The 19,764-nt window shown below is 51.3% G+C and overlaps 1 protein-coding gene across 1 annotated transcript in view; it reads right to left on the reverse strand.

Moving 5' to 3' along the window:
• Window positions 1–19,764, reverse strand: part of LOXHD1 (lipoxygenase homology domains 1) — a 155,868-nt gene that overhangs the window by 36,716 nt on the left and 99,388 nt on the right. Inside the window, exons 22-29 of the mRNA XM_002918122.1 lie at window positions 18,781–18,947; window positions 17,897–18,001; window positions 15,246–15,374; window positions 13,971–14,135; window positions 10,129–10,310; window positions 6,312–6,428; window positions 5,213–5,375; window positions 2,331–2,485 (exon numbers count right to left, since the gene is read on the reverse strand). Coding sequence (XP_002918168.1) covers window positions 2,331–2,485; window positions 5,213–5,375; window positions 6,312–6,428; window positions 10,129–10,310; window positions 13,971–14,135; window positions 15,246–15,374; window positions 17,897–18,001; window positions 18,781–18,947 — 1,183 coding nt within the window. The remainder of the gene's footprint in view (window positions 1–2,330; window positions 2,486–5,212; window positions 5,376–6,311; window positions 6,429–10,128; window positions 10,311–13,970; window positions 14,136–15,245; window positions 15,375–17,896; window positions 18,002–18,780; window positions 18,948–19,764) is intronic.

Here is a 19,764-nt window from a genome sequence, read left to right on the forward strand (position 1 = left end):
GGGTGGCCAGGTCAGCCACAGAAGGTCGTGAATCCTGCCAAGGGCTCGGGTCAGATCTGGGATCGTGGAGAGCCCCTGGGGGGCTGTACGACTGTCAGTTTGGAGAGGTGAAATGAGGAGGCCCGGGGGACGGAGCAGGGAGCCCAGGTGACTCCATAAGCCAGGTCCACTGAGGAGCTGATCTAGGAGCTGTGCAGAAGGGAGACTGTCCAAGACCTGGCTTTGGACTGGAAGTGGGTGGGTGCGTGCTCGTGGGGGGAGGCGGCAACAGGGACTTCTGTCTTGTGGAGGAAATGGTCAGAGAAATGGAAGCTGCTAGATGCTCAGCACTGAACTTAAAGTCGCATGAACAATGAGTAAACCAGAAGTAGCTTAGCTCCTTTGGTAGGAGGGAAAGAAGGGAAAGGGATGGATAATAGAGTAGGGCAAAGCTTTTTCTTATGATGTCACAATTGCTGAGAGAGAAAACATCTGACTCTGAACCCAGAAGGGAATGGATTGCATCACCGTCATTTATAAGTTCATTCGTTAATGTGCTCTACAAATTTTTCCTGTGCCTACTCTGTGCCTGGCTCCATGGATCTGGCCACAAGAAACATCGATCTGTCAGCTGTGAGCTGCCCGCTGCTGTCTTACAATGCATCTCCGGGTGTCAGCTCCAGGCGCCATCGAAGGCAGGAGAAGGTGGGCTCCCCATCCCTCAACAACACTCAGCACTAATGAAGAGCTAGCTGCTTCAGATGCTTGACTCAGTGAACTTATTTTATGGTGGAAGGAACCGAGACACAGAGATGGTAAGTAACTAGCCCAAGATCACACAGCTAGTCAGCGTCAGAGCCAGGATGTGAACTCAGGTGGTCTGGCCTCGGCCACAGGTCTGGCCACTGAACAGCACAGGTGAGTGAGCTTGATAATCATGTCCCCAGCATCGAGTCCGGGACACCACATGAGCCCCTTGACCTCTTTGCATTTCATTTTTTCCCCAAATGGATAGACCTCCACCTATTAGCTACAAGTGCAGCAAACCATAACACCTCATGTACACGAGTGTGTGTGTGTGAAATTATTTCTCCCTGACACAAAGTGTTCTTACATCTCCTGTTCTGTTTGTCAGCCCAGGGGTCTCCGTAGCTATCACACTGCTATTCCCACTTCCAAAGCAGTAAAACAAAGCTAAAGGTAAATAGCTCCTGTCTGGATGATGGAACAAATGAATGGGGGCCCCAGGGCCCGACTCCCCCGGGGCCTCGAGGCCAGGTCGGGATTCCTTCCAGATGGCCTGGCCCGTGGGGTCACCAGCCAACTGCAGATCTGCTTAGATGCCGCTGCTATCCTTGCTCCAGAGCAAATTTCCTTCTCACAAGGAGCAAATGTTTCAGTGCCAAGGATCACGCCTGGCTGAGGGCTGGGCTTAAGGAGACTCCCGCTAAAAGCCCCCTGGTCGATGCAGGAAACCCCCACATGTGCACGGCCACGCGCAAGACCACAGATCGGGTTACCTTGCTCTGATCACCCTACAGCTACTGCCTGGCCTGTGGGGAAGTCTGGCAGGTTCTGGCGAATGGAGAGAAGGGCAAGAGGCTGAGGCTGAGTGAAGGCGGTGAGGCAGAAAGGGCCCTGGAGAAAGCTGAGCTACAGCTGGAGAGGGGAGCCGAGCTGCTGGGAAGGAAGTTGGGACAGATGTTTCCTTTCCCTAAAATCATAGTATGTTGGAGCCCTTGCCTAATAGAGGCCATTCTTGGCACCCCAGTAGAGTGCACTCTGGTTGGGGCAGTGGGGTACTTGTCTGCTCCTCTAATCCCTCCGTGCTCGCATGGGGTCTCGGTGCTGCCCAGAGCTCTGCAGAGCACAGCTGAGCCCATTCACATCGGGCTCATTTTACAGACAAGGAAACCAAATCCAGAGAGGGTCAACCAGATCAGAAGCTGATGGTAGGAGCAGGCCTCCAGCCCCACAGATGGGGCAGCTCCCGCCACTCCGTGACATTTACCGCCATGCTGGTGACCGGCCCACAGCGAGCTGGATTTTCTGATGATGCCTCCCCATGACCCCCAGACAGCCAGCAACCTGGGGCTCAAACAGGCCTGTGGCTTGCTCAAGCCCTACCTTCCACTCTACCTCCACCCCAGATCAGGACCCAGGGCCCACGCACAGGCTGAGAGAGGCAACCGGCCACTCTGCAGGGGGAAGCACCCGGGTAAATGCCCACACAAGGGAGCATGACACCGCACAAGGTTCACAGACAGGCTCTGGGACCGAATGGAGCTGACTCCAGGCCACTGGACCTGGGAGGAGAAGAGAAGGGGGTAAACTCTGTGTGCCCCGCATACCGTTCCTTTCTCGAATTTGTTGGTGCGGTTCTCTGACTTGCCAAGGTACCGCTCCCCGGTGTCCCCCAGATCCCCGTAGATGGTGATGTAGACCTTGGCGTCCGTCCCTGCCCCGGGAACGTTTCCTGTGAAGATCTGCACCGAGTACAGCACAACTGGGTGGGCAGTCAGGCCGGACAGATGGACAGACAAAGAGAAGAAAAGAATGGCATTGCTTCAGGATGGAGGGAACTGGAATTGTAGGAGGTATTAAGCTTCTGGCCCTGGGCCCCGAGGAGGAGTTAGTGTCTGCCTTTTATTTGTTCACTTGTGCACATCTTGCTATAAATCTGCAAGGATTTGCCAGTGGGAAGTCTGCCCATCCGATCTGGACACAGGTGGCCTCGAAGACCCAGAGGATGGTGGCTTCTCCCAGCAGCTCTCAAACCATCCACCCATCCAGCTGCCTGCACTTCCGGGGGGAGCCCGCCCTGGGCTAAGGGCATTGCTCATGAAACCCAAAAAGAGGGATTCTCCCTCCCTGTCGTGACTGAGATGGCCTTTCTCACCAATCCTTGCGAGTGGGCTCAGACCACATTTAATTAAATCGAGAAAAGGAAGGTGACATGAGTTGCTCATACCCACAGTTATGGAACGTGTTCACGCCCACTGCGTGGTTCCTAGTCTTTTCCTCTTTTTCCCTTGGACGCCACTGCATTATTCTCTCCTGCTCTCCATCTGCCTCTCTGGTCGCTCCTTCTGGAGCAGCTTTACGGCTTCCTAATCATCTTCCCGCCCCTCTGATGCCTGGTTCTGTCCTCTTCCCTCAGCTCCCCTCCAGCACACCCTGGCTGTTGACTTCCGTGAGTTCCCCGAGTCTGTATCTCCAACCCAGTTCCTTCCTGGACTCTGGATCCACGGCCCTGTCACCTAGGGGACACGTCTGCCTTGACTAGACATCACAAACTCACCTGCGAACCTGAGCTCTACAAGCCCCTTTCCGAACCTTCTCCCCACCCCCGCTCCCTGCCCGGTGCTCTGCTCTGCAGGCCTTCTCGGTGCCCGGTGGACATGGCTTTCAGGGGTCTGTCCCCACCCGGGCCGGGAACCAGGACTAGTCACACTGCCCTCCACCCCTGCCTAGCTCAGCTCAGCTCAGCACAACATCTGTCAGCATTTCATGCATCACATTAATAAATAAAATCTCCTGTTTGGTGTGTAAGAGTCAACATTACCCAGGTCTGTCTGGCTCACACAGACAGGAGGTGACACAGGAATCTTGTCACAGTTTAGACACAACAATCAACTGTCCTCCCCTGCATGATTTCTCCCCAGTCGCTTCCTGGCTGTGCATTCAGCCCTGCTCCACGCTGATGTAGGACCTTTTCTAGGAGCTCTTGCCCCAGAGTGGGGAGTGTCACCAGGGGCTGTGGCTGAATGGCCCTCCTTCTCCCCCTCCTCCACCCCCCACGGCTCTTTCCAGTCCCTGCGGAATGGAAAACTGATTCAGCTTCTGGGTGCTGAGCAGTGCAGTTGTGCAGTCAAATCCGGCTATTTCTGGATCTTCCGCCCTCCCTGTCCCACCCAACCACACAGCTCTCAGTGGAAAGATGTTTCCCTAGAAACATCACCAGGCACGGAGTGGGTTTGTGGCATGTTATTAATACAGAACAGCCCAAGTGTGCCGCTGGGACAGCTTTCCGGGGTGTCCTCTGGGATCCAAGTAGAAAAGGGAATTTTCCCCCCAGACTTAATAGCAAAGGGATTTGGGTAGGGAAAGGCACATTACAGAGGCGACACTTGTTTTTGTCTCTAAGCAATTGGCAACTGAGATGAGAAGAAATGTTACAGCTCTAGCTGGTTGACACGCCCCTGGTTCCATATGGGGCCTGGAATCTTGGATTTTACTCCTTTTTCTCCCCCCCCCCCCAAGAAGGGATGGGACACAACCAATGTGAGCTGGCTCTCCAAGCTCTCGGAGCATCTCGGATCGTGCAGACTGCCCCCCGTGGAGAGATGCATGGTATTCTTTTGTGTATCCTCAGTGGTAGAAAGCCTGGTTTTTTTTTTTTTGTAAGTGAATTTGATTTTTGACACAGCTAAAGCTCATTCAGGGCCGACTGATAACCTGGGGATTGATGGGACAATGGCATCGCTGGCCAAAAAAGAGGTGTGACTGTCCCCATGGTCCGGGAGGAATGGGTGCACGCACGCGCGCCTGTGTGTATACACACACGCACGCACACACGCCATGTAAAAAGAAGGACAAGAGAAGGCTGAGGACTGAGTCTGAGGAATACCACCAGGCTCGAAAGAGGAAAACAGCCCTCAGCGGGATAGCCAGAGAAACAAGAAGAGAATGGCCTCCAAGCGGAGGAAGAAGCCCACGGCGGGTGTGGTCAGGCTGCCGCAGATCCCGCAGAGAACCCCGCGTCAGGGAGCGGCGGGCGCTGGGAACTACACTTAGAGAAAAGCAAGCCGCGGCTCTGGCCACTCTGAGGCTGCACCCACGCCCTGTGCGCAGCTCCCACTACACACGAGCCCGGGATGCTTCTTGATTCGTATGTCGTAGAGGCAGCTGGATCCTGCGAGAGCAGAGCGGCCAGAGCCCTGCGGAGGAGTAGCGGAATCGGCGACCAGGAGGGAGGCCCCGAGGACCAGGAGAACACGCATCTGGATGCGGTGTGTCCTGCTGTCAGGCCAGGGAACGACCAGCCATGAGACAGCCGGGACCCTGAACAGCCTGCCACGTATCAGCCGTGTGAACGTGGGCAGGTTAGACCCCTTCTGGGGGCCTCAAGTGCCCTCTCTATGGACTGGAGTTAGTAACAGACTCGGCCTGGCACGGGGCAGGGGCCCTACAAGGGGGGTGCTGCTGGCCTTGAGCAGGGCACCACACTTACTGTCCAGAGGCTCCTCCACTTCCTTGTAGACTTGCCTTAAGGACCCATCTTTCATGTATTTCTCAGTGAAGATGTCATAAGGGACCAGTTCTCGAATGGTCTTCTTGTCGTCCTCTGACGTGGCAAGCCATCGATCGCAAGGGAAAGTCAAGGTCTCTGTGCCCTGGCGTGAGGAGGCAAGAGGAAAGTTAGTGCTTTGTGCGGAACCTTCCTGCTTCAGAGGTTCATCGGTATGTCAACACTCATGGGGACCAAGGACAAGGGTCCTGGGGCCCCACAGATAATGCAAAAGCTGCGGCGGACGCCAGGCTCTGCCCCGATTCCAGCACATGCAGTCTGACTTAGAGCCTTCGACAACCACATCAGGGGCTGGCTCTTGAAGGCAGGGTCCCCAGGGTCACTTAAAAATAGATACCAGAACCCCATCCCACAGACTCAGAGACCGTGGGTCAGGGGAGGGGCTCAGTATTTTTAAACTGCTCTCAAATCACTCAACCACAGCCACTCCTGAGACCTGCCTTCCATGTTTAGAATTCTGTGGTTTCAGAATGTTTGCCAAGTTGTTCGCTGGATTTCTCTGAGTTGACTTGGAGCACAGGAAGGGCATGCTTCACCACTCACTAGCAGTGTGGCCCTGGGGGTGGGGAGCAGAGAAGGGCTGCCAGACCCTCCTCCTCGACCCCCTATATGAGGTTCTAAAAGCTTCTGCCTTGGACCTGAGCTGGTTCCTGCACTCTGAGTAAACTGGGTGAACTGTCCTCAAATTTTACCTCAACTTAATAAGGCTGCAGATTCTTTTTGTTTTGTTTTGTTTTAAGATTTATTTTTATTCATTTGAGAGAGAGAGAGCATGAGTGAGCAGGGGGAGGGGCAGAGGGAGAGAATCTCAAGCAGACTCCCTGCTGAGTGTGGAGCCTGACACGGGGCTCTATCCCAGGACCCTGAGATCATGACCTGAGCTGAAATCAAGAGTCCGACGCTTAGCCAACTGTGCCACCCAGGCGCCCCATAAGGCTGCAGGTTCTTATCAGGAATCGGCCTCAAATGTTCTCTGGAAAGCGGCAAAAGAAACAGCAGGACAGATGAGTCAGGAACTCACATCTTTATCTGGGAGGAGCCTGCGGATGTCCACGTGGGAGCAGTGCCACCCAGGATTTGCGCCTGTATTGTCATGGCCAATCCGAATTTTCTCAATGATTTCCCCCACGTCTTCTAACTGTGGAAAGGAGAAAAGGCACCAGGCGGGAGCTGAAAGGTCAGGGAAAGTACAACTACAGCAACATCCCTCCTCCCCAGGGCATCTGCTCTTAAGTCCCTTTGAACGTCCAGGGGCCACTTTCTCCTGGCATGTTCCCCCTGTCCGGCTGAGTCAGCCCCTACTCTCCACTATGCATGCCACGCTCGAGCTTTCCTTCCTCTCTCCCCACTTGAAACCAGCCTAGACTCTAGAACTCAGTTCAGTCAACCTCTGGAACACCGTGCCCCCTTTCCACAGTGGAGCCCACCTCTCTGTCTTCCATTACTTACCATTGTGGTGGCTCGTTCCTGGCTTGAGAACTGACTTGGGTATCAGAAGATGAGTTCTGGTTCTGCCCATGGCCTGTCTTGCCAACCTGACCTTCTTCTTGGCCCCTAAGAGCCCCTCTATCTCCAGCTACCCCTCTTCTATATCCCTTAAATTCCAGTCCCTCAAACTTGACATTCTCTTGCCACAGGGCCTTTGCACAGGCTCCCCCTGCCCCTCCACTTTTCTCTTCTTTACCTCAACCTCATCATTCAGGTCTCAGATCAAGGATCATTTCCTCAGGGAAGCCGCCTTGACCACCTCAAGAAGTCAAACCTCTTTATGACAGACACTTATAGCACCCCATGGCACCCCTGCCCCCAGCCCAGCACTTTTGTGGCCTCTCTGCAGAAGCTGATGGCCTGGCCAGCACGGGCAAGTTCTTGGTCCTAGGAGACTGCAGTCAGCTCTGGGGTGGGTGAGGGCTCGTGATGATGGCATCTGAAGGATAGATGAAGTCATTCATCAAATGCAAAGCCTCTAGAACCACACACGGAAGTGACCTCTGAATGAAACGGAATAGCTTCCAACCACTGGTTTCCTTCTTCCCCGCACACCCACCACAGTGGGCAGCCAAGGGCAGGCCCAGCAGCACTGCTTGAGGAATGTCCCCCCACTCCCATCCCCACCCTCAGCCTTCCCAATTGGAGCCATGGCTCTGCCACCTATGACCCGTATAACCTGAGGCAAAGGCACTTGACCCTCCAGGCCTCCACTTTCTTCTCTATAAAATGGGGGGAGCAATGTCTTACTCAACGGAAGACAGAGGCATGGGCAGGGCAGCCCCCTGAGGTCACTTCTAGGTCTAAGATCCTAGCCATGGTTCCTTTTGGCAATGATTCTCTCCTTCCGTGACCAGCCTGGCACCACATTGCTGGAAACTGTGAGAATGAACAAGGGTGCTGCTGTTCCTTCTGCTCCCCTCCAGCCAGCTCACCTTCGCTTCACCACAGAAGTGCTGTCCCTGAGAGCCCCCGAGGGGCGGTCTGATCATTAAACACAGATCGGTGGCCTTAGGCTGACGTTCGTGCTCTGGACATTTTTAACGAGGCCTCATTCCCTCACAACGGAAGAGGCACAGAAGCTATGCAGGCCCACAGAGGGTCCACCTGCGGACACTGAGCTGCCAGCTGCATCGAGGAGTGAAGAGTCACCTGCCTCTCCTCCTGCCCAGGGGCCTTTTCTCCTCCTCCCCCATCCCATCTCTGAGGTTCGAGATGTGTGGACCTGGGCTTCGGTGGTATTTCTGGAGCCTGAATCTTTCAGCCACTTGGTCCCGCATGCTGTGTCAGGGTGGCCGTCTCGGCTGTGACCCTCAGCGAGCAAGAAGGCCACTAGGGGATTGCTAGCTGTGGATGGTGGGCTCAGGGCGAGACTCAGAATCTGGGGAAACCCTAGCATTCTCCTGAGAGGTGGAAGAGCTAAGCAGAGAAGGTCCTGGAATTGAACCGTTTGAGTCTAAACCTTGACTCTGCCCTTTGTTAATTACGATGCCCTGAGCAAGCTTCTTAACCTGCCATTTCAGCTGGAAGGAGCGATAATCATACCACCAACTCTGGGGGTGATGAGGACCCCATGAATTGATACACTTCAAGTGCTCAGAACTGGGCTGGCATGAGCCAAGGGTGGAATAAATACTAGTTATGACTGTTATTTTCCCAGCCCTTCCCTGTGTCTTAGGACAAAGCCACAGAGAGGGGGAATAGCTTGCTCGTAAGTTCATGCCAGAGCCAGAGCCACAGCCAGAACCCGGGGTCATGGGCCAGCCATCCAGTGCTCTGTCTCACCTGAAGATCAGTGAGGAAACAGACATGGAGAGACAGAGGCACAAAACTTTTCCATTTGTTTCCAAACTCTCACAACCCCCCATCAGCAGCCAGAGAGATGTGAAAGGGAAAAAGAAAAAACTCAGCAACAAATTACTGGCAAATTACAGCTGCTGATTAGTGGGCATTTCATTGATAAAACTCCATGGAAGTCACGCTGAGGTGAACTCACAGCCCCCTACCGACGGCATCAGCTGGGGTGACTCACGTACCATGCCGTCTTGGGTGGGTGAGCTGTTACTTGGTGTGGATAAATGAATCACCCTTGAATTTTCCTTGTTAGAGACCCACCAAGGTGGTGACCTTCCCACAAGGGCTGACTGCTCCCAGAGTAGGTGGGGAGGGAGCAGGGAGTCCCCAGCACAGATGCCAGCTGGGGAAGGAGGAAGGGCATGTCTCCAAAGGTCCCCACTATCTGGAGAGTCGAGGCTCCTGAGACATCCAGCTCTTTTCCTTCAGAGCTGTCCCCTCGAAGTCCTGCTTCAGCCAGTCCTCTACCCATCATGTCACTCTCCTACTGTCCATCTGGCCAAACCTCATACCACATGCTGTGTTTATTTCCACCTCTGGCCCTTGACCACAATGTTCCCCTGGCTAAGAATGCCTCCCCTTCTTGTCCCTGCTTATAGTCGCATTCAGTCCAGCTCAAAGACACCGCCTCCAGGGAGCCTTCCTCTTTCTCTGGACACCCATCACACGCTCAGTCAATCCCTTACTCACCATCCCTCACCATGGGCTAGTGTCCTGTAGGGGCTCAGAGCACAGATTCTGAGCCAGTTCTGGGTTTGAACCCTGCTTCCACTACACCCTAGCTGTGTGAATTTGTGCGAGCTCCTCAACGCTCCGTCCTCAGTTTCCCCATCTTTAAAAACAGGAATAATGACAGTGCAGAGTTGCTGTGGGGCTTAAGTGAGTTAACAGATAAAGCCCTAGGACAGCGCCTTCTTACACAAAGGATCAGTTATTCTAAGGATGACCAGATTCTCTCATTAGCCTTATGTGGAGGTTCGGGGTTCTCCAGCTGGACTGCAAGCCCCTTGCAGGCAGAGTCTGGGCGCCCCCCTTCTCTCATCTCTCCCGCCCAACCTAGCACACGGTGGCATGCAGAGCGAAGACATGGAGCTGAAATGCACAGGAACAAGCAAGCCCCCAGGGCAGAAGGGGAGCTGGGGAGCATATGGGATGTCTGGAAGCCCGGCTCTCCCCGGGGATACGTGTGTGTTGTTGCTCGCACTGGAGATGATCCCAGTGGAACCGGAATTGTGCCTCTAATTTCCCCAAGCCCTGTCCACCCACTGTCATCTTAGATCCTGATACTAGTCCTGGTGGGGCAGGTGCAGTGCCCCGTCCTCCTGGTGACTCAGATGTACTGAGTGAGGCCCAGCGAGGCTGGGTGAACTGCCTGGCTTCCTTACCAACAGCAGCCCATCAGGGTGCCTCTGGACACATGGTTCTTCCTCCCCCGTCTTCTGGTGCCCCCCACCTCCCAGTCCTGGCTCCTCCAGCAGCCTGTGGAGCCCAGGTACCTCCATAATGAAGCGGGAGGCTGACTTCCTCTCAAAGAACAGCTTCTGCTCTCTCTTGTTGGTACACAAGTACTTCTGCTGGGTGCACACTGCGTCGCAGCCATAGATGACAATGAAGATGTTGGCATCTGTCCCGGCGGTGAAGACATCGCTGGTGTACAGGGTGATCTCATAAGGGACAACTGAGGGTGGCAGGCAGAGGGCAAAGTCAGAGGGGAGGTGAGAACAGAACACCGATGTGGACAAGATCACGTCCTTCACCGGCACCACTGCCTGAGGCCCCATCTCCAGGTGCTGCTGCCCAGGGACCTGGACCTCCACATGGTTGCTTAGCAACTGCAGGTGCAGGAGGAGGGGGGGAGGCAGTGTCCTGTCACGCCTGTTGTCTCAGACCCGGGTCTCTGTGCCTCTCTCAACACAGAACTAGTCCAGCAGTTTGGCTGAAAGCACGGGCTCTACTCTGACCTTCTGTGAGACCTGGGCAAGTCACTTAGGAGCCTCAGTTTCCTCTTCTGTACAGTGTCCTCACCATGGTCCTTAGCTGAAGCGACTATAAACAGGAGCGTTATATTTCAGGGTACAATGGACCGATTGGATCAGTGGTCCACAGGGTGAGAATCTTTTCTCTTCTTGCCCTCACTCGTTCCACCCTGGCCTGCCCTCCCAAACCCTTCATAACGTAACTGGCCCTTGCTGGGTTGGATGCTGGGATGGGGGGTGACCCTGAGGACTCCTTAAAAGGAGGCTGATTCACCAGTACTGTGGGCAAGCAGCTTCCTGGCGGGTGGCCGTCAGCAGGGGTAGAGACCAGCATTGCCACTGGGTGGGCCAGGACCCTTTGCCACAGAAACTCTTTGGGTCCTTATTAAACACACAGATTCCCAACCTCTCTTCAGATTCTCTATGGGATGGGTTCTAGTGCTCTGAATATTTAACTCAGACTTGACACTGAAGCTTGAGACCAGTTTAAAAGGGTGTGTAGCTAACTACAGATTAACAGGTTGTAAAATAAATTTTGTGGGTAGTCACCAGTATTTTAAAAAATATGTGGAATTGAATAGAATTGAATAAAAAAATACCATCTATGTGGACATCACCCACAGTAAGGGTAAACATTTTTCGAGACACTTATTTGTTGCACATGTATATAAAATGTATACCTACTCACTCTAAGTCACAATAATAAAAAAAAAAATACGAAAAACCCAGAGAAACAGTTTAAGTAGAAACCTACCCTATCCTGTGGTCCCCACCTCGAAAGGAACCACACTAAAAGGCACCTCACCGGGGGCCCCGATCTTCTCCAAATTTGCCCCAAAGCAAATGAATTTTCTTTTCATTGATTTACTATGACGGTCACTCTCCTGTCGAACTGCAGTCGTAAGGTCTATGATGATGGTACTTGCCGTTCGTGGCGCACATGCCCTGCGCCAGACTCTCTACTGAGCGTTCTGCCTTCTCATCTGTAACCTTCACAATGACCTATGGGGGAGACACCATCATCCTTCACTTTCTAGATGAGGAAAGCAAGGCTCAGAGAGGTAAAGTAACGTGCCCAGGTCATATGGCTGGCCAGAGGGGGAACCCCAACTTGAGCCTCGGCTTGTCTGACCCCTCAATCCTGTGTGGTCAACCTCTAGGGGTGCTTTTGTCAAGAACTGGAGGTGAGTACCGCTCCTACTTTACAAGTCCCGGGGCCTTTGGCCTGGGGAGGTGATCGCCATCCCCATAGCGGCCTGCACAGGGCCCTCACCAAGCTGAAGGAAAAACATAGGCCATCGCAACGATGGAGGCAGCGTCCTTGGAGTCCTCTTGGGTGTCTCCATGGTCTAAGGCCCAGGAGGCCTTGAGCAGAGAAGATTACCATGGACTTGAGCTTTCCTGAGACCAGCTGGCGGTGGGAAAAGCTCTAGAAGTATCCGAGTAGGAAAAGCCCACCCTCTGGCCCTCATTGCTCTAGGCCTGGGGTCCGATGTGTTTCCTGGTCTCTAGTTCTGCCTCTGCCATTAAGGAGCTGTGTGTCCTTGGGCAAACAGATGTACTTCTCTGAGCCTTTTTCTTTGTCCATAAAATGAGAGGGCTTAACGGAATCTGTGGTTTTCAGACGGTTTAACTGAAATTAATTTTCAGCGGAATATTTTTGTGTCATTCTTAAAAATACCTTTAGAAGCATGTTCAGGAAAAAAAAAACTTGACTTTTTAACGCTGAGGAGCTGCTCTGGATGGCATGAACTGGGGAGCTGTTCCCTCTCATCCTTTCCCCTCCCCACCAGCAATCCTCAGAACACAGGCTTAAGCCTGAGGTGCCTCTCAGCCCTAACGTGGCATGATTCTGACCTTCAGGGCTTCACGCTGTGTGGAGCATGTAAGTTCAGATCATCACAATGCTCCCTTTCCTGATGGACACATTTCTACTGTGCAGGCAGCACATTTAGTCGGTCTGGAAGTAGAGCTATCTTGCTCCGTTCTTCCAGTTTCACGTGTACTGGGCAGCCTCGATGAACTGCTGAATCTAGTTCTAAGCCTTCTAGGCCCCTGACAATGACACCTGGCCACCACTCCTGGGACTGCAACTTCCCAGCCCCTGGAGCTCCCTGGCTCTGGGCCCTATGCTCCTGCCTGGTGAGAGCTGCCCTTTGAAGCTGCCTCCATAGCTCTCCAGTCTGAAAGACAAACCTCTCCCGCATTTTTTTTGTTTGTTTGTTTAAACGTGAGTCTAAGACAAAGGCTTTCATATCGGGCTAGAACTGAATATATTCAAGGTCAGGCCATACAAATCCAGAGCAAGGCCTGTCCTAGGGCACAAAAGGAGAAACAGCTACTTCTGTCTGGAAGTTTCTCAGCCAGCACAGCTGTCAGCTCTGCATACACAGGTCACTGTGTCTGTCCTAGACTGCAGGCGGCTCCTGGGGGGCAGTGGCTAGATCCAGGGTTTGCTTTGTATATGCAGAGATTTTACTAGAGGGAAATGTCACTTTCTTTCAGGCTTTGGACCAGGAAATATCTTGATGGATCAGGTCTTTTCCAGTTTAATTGCTTTAGGCAAAAAATAAAATAAAATAAAATAAAATAAAATAAAATAAAATAAAATAAAATAAAATAAAATAATAAAATAAAACCATCACTGATTCATATCGTGTAATTATGAGCTGTTTGGGGGAAATCTTTTGGAATAGCTAATAATTTGGTTAGGGAAAAAACTGTTCTGTGGGTTTGGTTCTGATGTTAGCATATTCAGACAGATTTTTACAGTTTGGCTGACTTCAGTTTGATTCTCAGCACCTAGTGTGTACCTACATGTAAATAAACATTGGATACATACTTTCTGGTGACACTGGAAAGGAAATGTCAGAACTTCACCAAACTGTTCCCCTCCCTCCTTTCCTTTAGCTGGTAAAAGGAGTTACATTTATCATCTTTTCAAGTTCTTTCTCCCCCCCCCAGCCAGGATAAAATCGGAAAGCGGGGAATTCTTTGTCCTGTTACTGACTAGACTGAAGACTGGGGATGGGGTTGATAATGACTTCTCACAGTTTAGACTTTGAACTTTCTTCCCTTTGGGGTCTTACAAGGAAACCGAGCCCCAGAGAGGTCAGGCTCTCCGCCTGTTGTCAGCAGCTGGATTGGGGTGGAGGTTGGACTAAGTCCCATATTTCCTTACCCTGGATCCAGGACACTGCCCAGAGCCCCCAGAGGGCCTAGGGAATTTGGGAGAAGAGTGAAGAGACCCAAAGCTCCAAGGTGGGCCTGGCCCAGGTCAGGGCTGGAGGAGGGGCTGGGACCAAGTTGGGGTCTTGGGCAATGGGGTCTGGGAAGAAAGCTTTGCCGAGCGTGCTTCTTACATGGTGTGTACAGCTTCGTCTGCAGCTCCGCATGGAAGAGGTCCCTGACGATGGCTCCGTCGTCTTCGTTCTTCGCCAGCCAGCGGCCACAGGGGAATGTCATGCACTTTCCAAGAGATGGGGCGTCCACCTCTACCCAGTCTACAAACCAGCCTGGAGCCTTGCCTGGAGAGAAGGAGACACGGAGCCCACCAAGGAGCTCCACACTGATGGTTTACTGTGGGCAAATTCAGGGATTCCACACATTCTTCCCGGGCCCATGGTTGACATCTACAGCTGCACCACGCACATGCCACTGCTGTCACTGACAGCTGTGCTAGAATGACTCCTGTTCGAATGTACGCCCAGCTGAAGGCTGAAGCTGGATCACACCCCCGCCAGCTATCCATGAAATTAGCAAAAGCAGAGGAGCCTGGGGAAGAAGTGACAGGAGGTGACAGCAAGCACACTGTCCAGAGTGGAAGACACTCTAAAGGGGGAGCCTAGAGATGTCAGAGAGAGCTTGTGCTAACAAGGCTTTCATAAGTCCACCCAGCGACAAGGATGACAGTCCGAGCTCCCTGGCCTCCGTCTGTGGTGCATGAAGGGAAGGGAAATTTGTGAAGGACTGATGGTCTTGCCTGGAAAGATGAGTGATCAGGTTTAAAGAAGGAAGTGGGGGCTGAGCAGAGAACTCTGTCTCTTCATCCCAGGGGCCAGCGAGAGGGCCTTCGTCCTTAGGCTTAAAATACTTAGTGAAAAGACCAAGAAAACAAGTCTTCCTCTACTAAGAGAGAACAAATTTTGGCTGTACTGTCAGTGGGTTCTGGGAAGAACTGACTAGATCAGTAGTTCTCAAAGTGGAGTCCAGCGGCCCCAGCATCCTGTGTGAGAAATAAAAATGTATGGGCCCCACCTAGACCTACTGAATCAACACCTGCGTGGGTGGGGCCCAGAAATCTGCCTTAAAAAACCCCCAAGGTGGCTCTGTTGCTCACTCAGGTCGGAGAACCACTGAGCTAGACCGGGGATTCTCAAATGTGGCCGCACAAAGAAATAACTGGCAGGTGGGGTTTGGGGAAATCACTGGTGTCCAGGCCCCAGCCCAGGCCAATTAGACCAGAGTCTCTGCATGCGGCCAGGGCTCCACTGGGCCAAGGGGACTGAGGGAGCTGTGTTATCATGCAAGGCAGATGACATCCCAGTTTCCTGCACATTCTTTCCCAGACACCCACAGGGACCTGTCTGCGGTTCTCACATTCTTAGCAGAAAACAGAGCGGGGAGGGAAGCCAGACCTGTGTTGTCATGACCGATCCTGACTTTCCACAGATCTCCCAGGTTCAGTGTCTCCACTGTGAAGATTTCGATGCTGTCCCTTTCAAACTTGTCGCTGTTGGTCTTGGAGGATTTCAGGAGGGTCATTCCTGCCAACCCAATGGCCCCCGTGTGACTGGCTGGGCCTGAGACCTTCAAACCTGGTCTCACTGCCCCTCTTAGTCCCTCCTCAAAATGACCAAATTTTTCTAACTTTCATAAAATTTAGACCGTGCAAGTACCATCCACTGGGTACCTTTGCACATTTGGCAATTTTGGGGGGGGGTGTCCTTATATTGAGCTTTGTAATTAGCCTTCAAGGTATGTATTTTATTTGCAGTTTGTATGTAAAGAACAGGAGACACACCGAGAGGTCTTATTCAAGACCATCCAGGAGACAGTGGTGGGGCCCTAAGTCAGTGTCAGCTCTGTTTCCACACTCCTCACATTTCTCCACATGGGGTGGAAGCCAGTGACAAAACCGCCCTCCCCGTGCTCCCTGGAGTATCAGGGACAACCTTGAACAGAAGGCGAAAGCTGACAGAAGACACAGAGAACAGACCAGTCACTGTTTGCACTGGGAGGCCCTTCATTATGGTTTCAAAAGGTAAACAGAACGATGCCTCCAGGAAGGGCCCTGGAACTGGTAAAAAGTCTCAGAAAGGCCTAGAGAAAGAGTGACCACAGGATCTGACACCATTACCCAAGGAGAGGACGCTGAAGGGAAGATGATTCCTATGGCTTCTATATACTTCTAGGGTGGTAGACCTAGCAATGAGGACAGGAGAGAGGACAGGGGGCTCTCTGTCCCCTGGAGTAACAGTAGGACTGATTTAGTAAGATCTTGGAAGAATCTCTAAAGGAACCAAAATTCACGATCCAGGTAGGCAAGTCGCTTTACGAGGAGATTTTTTTTAAAGCTTTATTTATTTATTTGAGAGAGAGAGGAGAGAGAGCGCAAGCAGGGGGAGGGGCAGAGGGAGAGAGAATCTCCAGGAGACTCCCTACTGAGCATGGAGCCCAACTTGGGACTCAATCCCAGGACTCTGACATCATGACCTGAGCCAAAATCAACAGTCAGACGTTAACCAATCGAGCCATCCAGGTGCCCCTCACATGGAGAATTTTAAGAAAAAGGGAACTGCCTTTCTCCAGTGGGGCTGGTTGCATGCAATCTTCTCAAGTGTGTGAGGCTTGCAAGAATACACAACAGGAAAAGGTCAGTCTCTTCCACAAACAGTGCTGAGAAAACTGGAAATCTATATGCAAAAGAATTAATGTGGACCCTTATCTTTCACTATACACAAAAGCCAACTCAAAATGGATTACAGATTGAACCATAAGACCTGAAGCTGTAAAACTCGTAGAAGAAAACACAGGGGAAAAGCTTCATGACATTGGTCTTGGCAATGATTTCATGGATATGACATCAAAAGCATCAGACAACAAAAACTAAAATAGACAAGTGGGATTGCATAAACCTAAAAAGTTTCTGCACAGCAAAGGAAACAATCAACAGTGAAAAGGCCACCTTACAGAATGGGAGAAAATAGTTGCAAACCGTATATCTGATAGGGGGTTCATTACCACAATGTCCTACAACCCAACAACAAAAAGCTAATAACTCAGTTTAAAAAGGGGGCGAAGGACTTAAATGGACATTTCTCCAAAGAAGACACACAAATGGCCAACAGCATATGAACAAAGTGTTCATTGTCACCAAGCACCAGGGAAATGCAAATCAAAACCACAATGAGATCTCACCTCACACCTATCAGGATGGCTACCATCAAAAATAAAAAAATGACAGCAATTGGTGAGGATGTGAAGAGACTGGAACCCTCGTACACAGTTGGTGGGAATGCAAAATGGTGCAGTTGCTATGGAAAATAGCATGAAAGATCCTAAAAAAATTAAAAATAGAACTACCATATGATCCAGCAATCCCACTTCTGGGTATATATCCAAAAGAATTGAAATCAGGATCTTGAAAAGATATTAGCACTCCCGTGTTCATTACAGCACTATTCACAATAGCTAAGATGTGGAAAAAACCTAAGTGTTCATTAACTGATGAGCAGATAGAAAAAAATGTGATAAATCCATATAACAGAACACTGTTTGGCCTTAAAAAAGAAGGAAGTTCTCCAATATGCAACGAGGATGGTCCTTGAGAACATGACACTGAGTGAAAGAAGCCAGACACAGAAAGACAAATATAGCATGATTCCACTTAGACAAAGTATCCAAAATAGTCAAATTCATAAAATCAAAGACTAGAATGGCGGTTACCAGCAGCTTCGGGGAGAAAAGAAGATGGGGAGTTATTAATCAACAAGCATACTTTGAGCTTAGCAAGCTTAGCGAGCTCCAGAGATCTCCTGTACAATCTGTGTCTATAGTCAGCAGTGATGCATTATACATTTAAAATTGGTGAAGAGGATAGATCACATGTTAAGTGTTCTTTCCACAATATAACAAAGTAAAACAATAAAGGGGAATTCTTGAAAAAAAGTTTTTAAAGACAGAAAAACAGAAGCGTGACCAGGATTTCCTTAGAAAGTTCTGTTGAATCTCCTTATCTTCTTGGGGAGGCATGTGGGTGAGCCTGGGCCCTGCATTGCTTTCTTACCAGTGTTGTCTTGTGTGCCAAAGAGCGTGATGAAGACATTGGCATCCGTGCCTGCGTTCTTCTTGTCCCCAGTCTTTACGGTCACTGAGAATGTGGTAGATTTGTCTGCCGGGAGAGGAGTGTGAAGAAGTGAGTGGTAGATTGTCCCTCCCATGGAGGGAGGAGGGAGAAAACGTACTGAGTACATTTCTACATTCATGGTGGCCATTTCTATGCTTTGCTTTACTTGCAGCATTTGTTGTTCTGCTTGCCTTTAGTCTGGAAACTTCCTCAGGGCAGAGGTGAGGTCTCTCCCACCTCCAGCTCACCCAGGAAGCTCTCAATCAATACAGTTGTAGGATGCTTAGGGGAGACATGGGCTCATCAGCCAGGAGCCTGGTCTAACTCCTCCAGGTTGGGAAGAGTTTTAGGGATGCAAGTTTCAAGGAGGGGAAGCACCTTAGAATTCTTGAAAGTTCATTCTTTCCCCTGACAAAAATGTATTGAGAGCTTACAGTGTGCCTGGAGGGGAGGACACAAAACTAAATCAGAACCAGCTACAAGTATTCTATTCTATCCTATCCTATCCTATCCCATCCCATCCCATCCCATCCCATCCCATCCCATCCCATCCCATCCTATTTCATTCCATTCCATTCCACTTCATTCCTGACAATAACTTCATGCTAATCATGTACTTTACACCGAGCCTTATGCTAGACATGTGGGAACATGTCTCATCACCTCCCTGCTCTTGCCATGGAGGAATGAGAAGGCAGTATAGACACATTGCCAGGGGAGGAGTTGCCCAGAGCCCAAAGGGAAAGGAAAGATGGAGACCGAGGATGGGGGAGAGGCAGAAAGGAGGGAGCTAGAGGGAAGAAACCAGCTCTAGTTCAGGAAACCTTTCTGCTCCAGGGCCAGGCTGTCGAGGGGGCTGCTGTCACCACCTCCCCCACCCTCCTCATCCTCGCTTGGCAGCACGTAGGACTCGTCCACTGGCAACAGCTCCCGGGACAGCTGGCCATCATCCTCTTCCACCGCCAGCCAGCGCTGGCACGGGAAGCAGTACCTGTGGGGTGGGGAACGAGATAAGGTTGGGAACGTCTCTTTGGAAAGGTTTCATGAAGGAGCAGTCCTGGGCTGCAAAATGAGACGTCCTCAGGGGCCCGACACTCCCCTGTCTACCCGCCCCCACCCCCCGCAAAAAAAGCATGGCCCTCCCATCCTACCTAACCTGGGGATCACACCATGAGAGTCACTTGCCTGGAGCAGACCACAAATATGAGGACGTGGTTTGAAGACACCCCACTGAAAATGGCTGTATAACAGGCACGACTCAGGGTCGTGTTGGAGGTATCTAGAAGAAGAGCTTCCAGGGAGTATTCCAGCCTTTTCTAGAATGAATCTGGTAGCCCAAACTACTTTAGCAGAGAATATTGTACACAGCAGGAGTTCAATACCTAAGGGCTGGATAAATGGATTTTAATGGAATGATACTCAATTATGCTTCTGGAAGGTACAAAGAGTGTGGCTAAGGAGCTGGCATAGCAGACAGCTGGCACCATCTAGGGCTGGGAGGTCCAAGTGAGACTCCTCAGTGTAGAGGCCGAGCCCAGAGAAATGGGGACACCTGGACAAAGGCGGGGGCAGAAATGACAAGGGGTAGCAACATGGGGTAATTAAGGACTCGCCTCTGGGGCCATCCTGGGTTTGAGTCCTGACTCTGCCACTTACAGTCATGTTACCTTGAGCAAGTTCCTTTACCTCTCTGGTAGGGTTGCCAGATTTAGCCAATAAAATCACAGGACTCCTAGTTAAATTTGAATTTCAGAGAAGCAATGAATAATATTTTAGCATAAGTATGTTCTATCCAATATTTGGGACAT

Source organism: Ailuropoda melanoleuca, chromosome 14 (assembly GCF_002007445.2).
Source record: "Ailuropoda melanoleuca isolate Jingjing chromosome 14, ASM200744v2, whole genome shotgun sequence".
In the NCBI taxonomy this organism is placed as follows: Eukaryota; Metazoa; Chordata; class Mammalia; order Carnivora; family Ursidae; genus Ailuropoda; species Ailuropoda melanoleuca.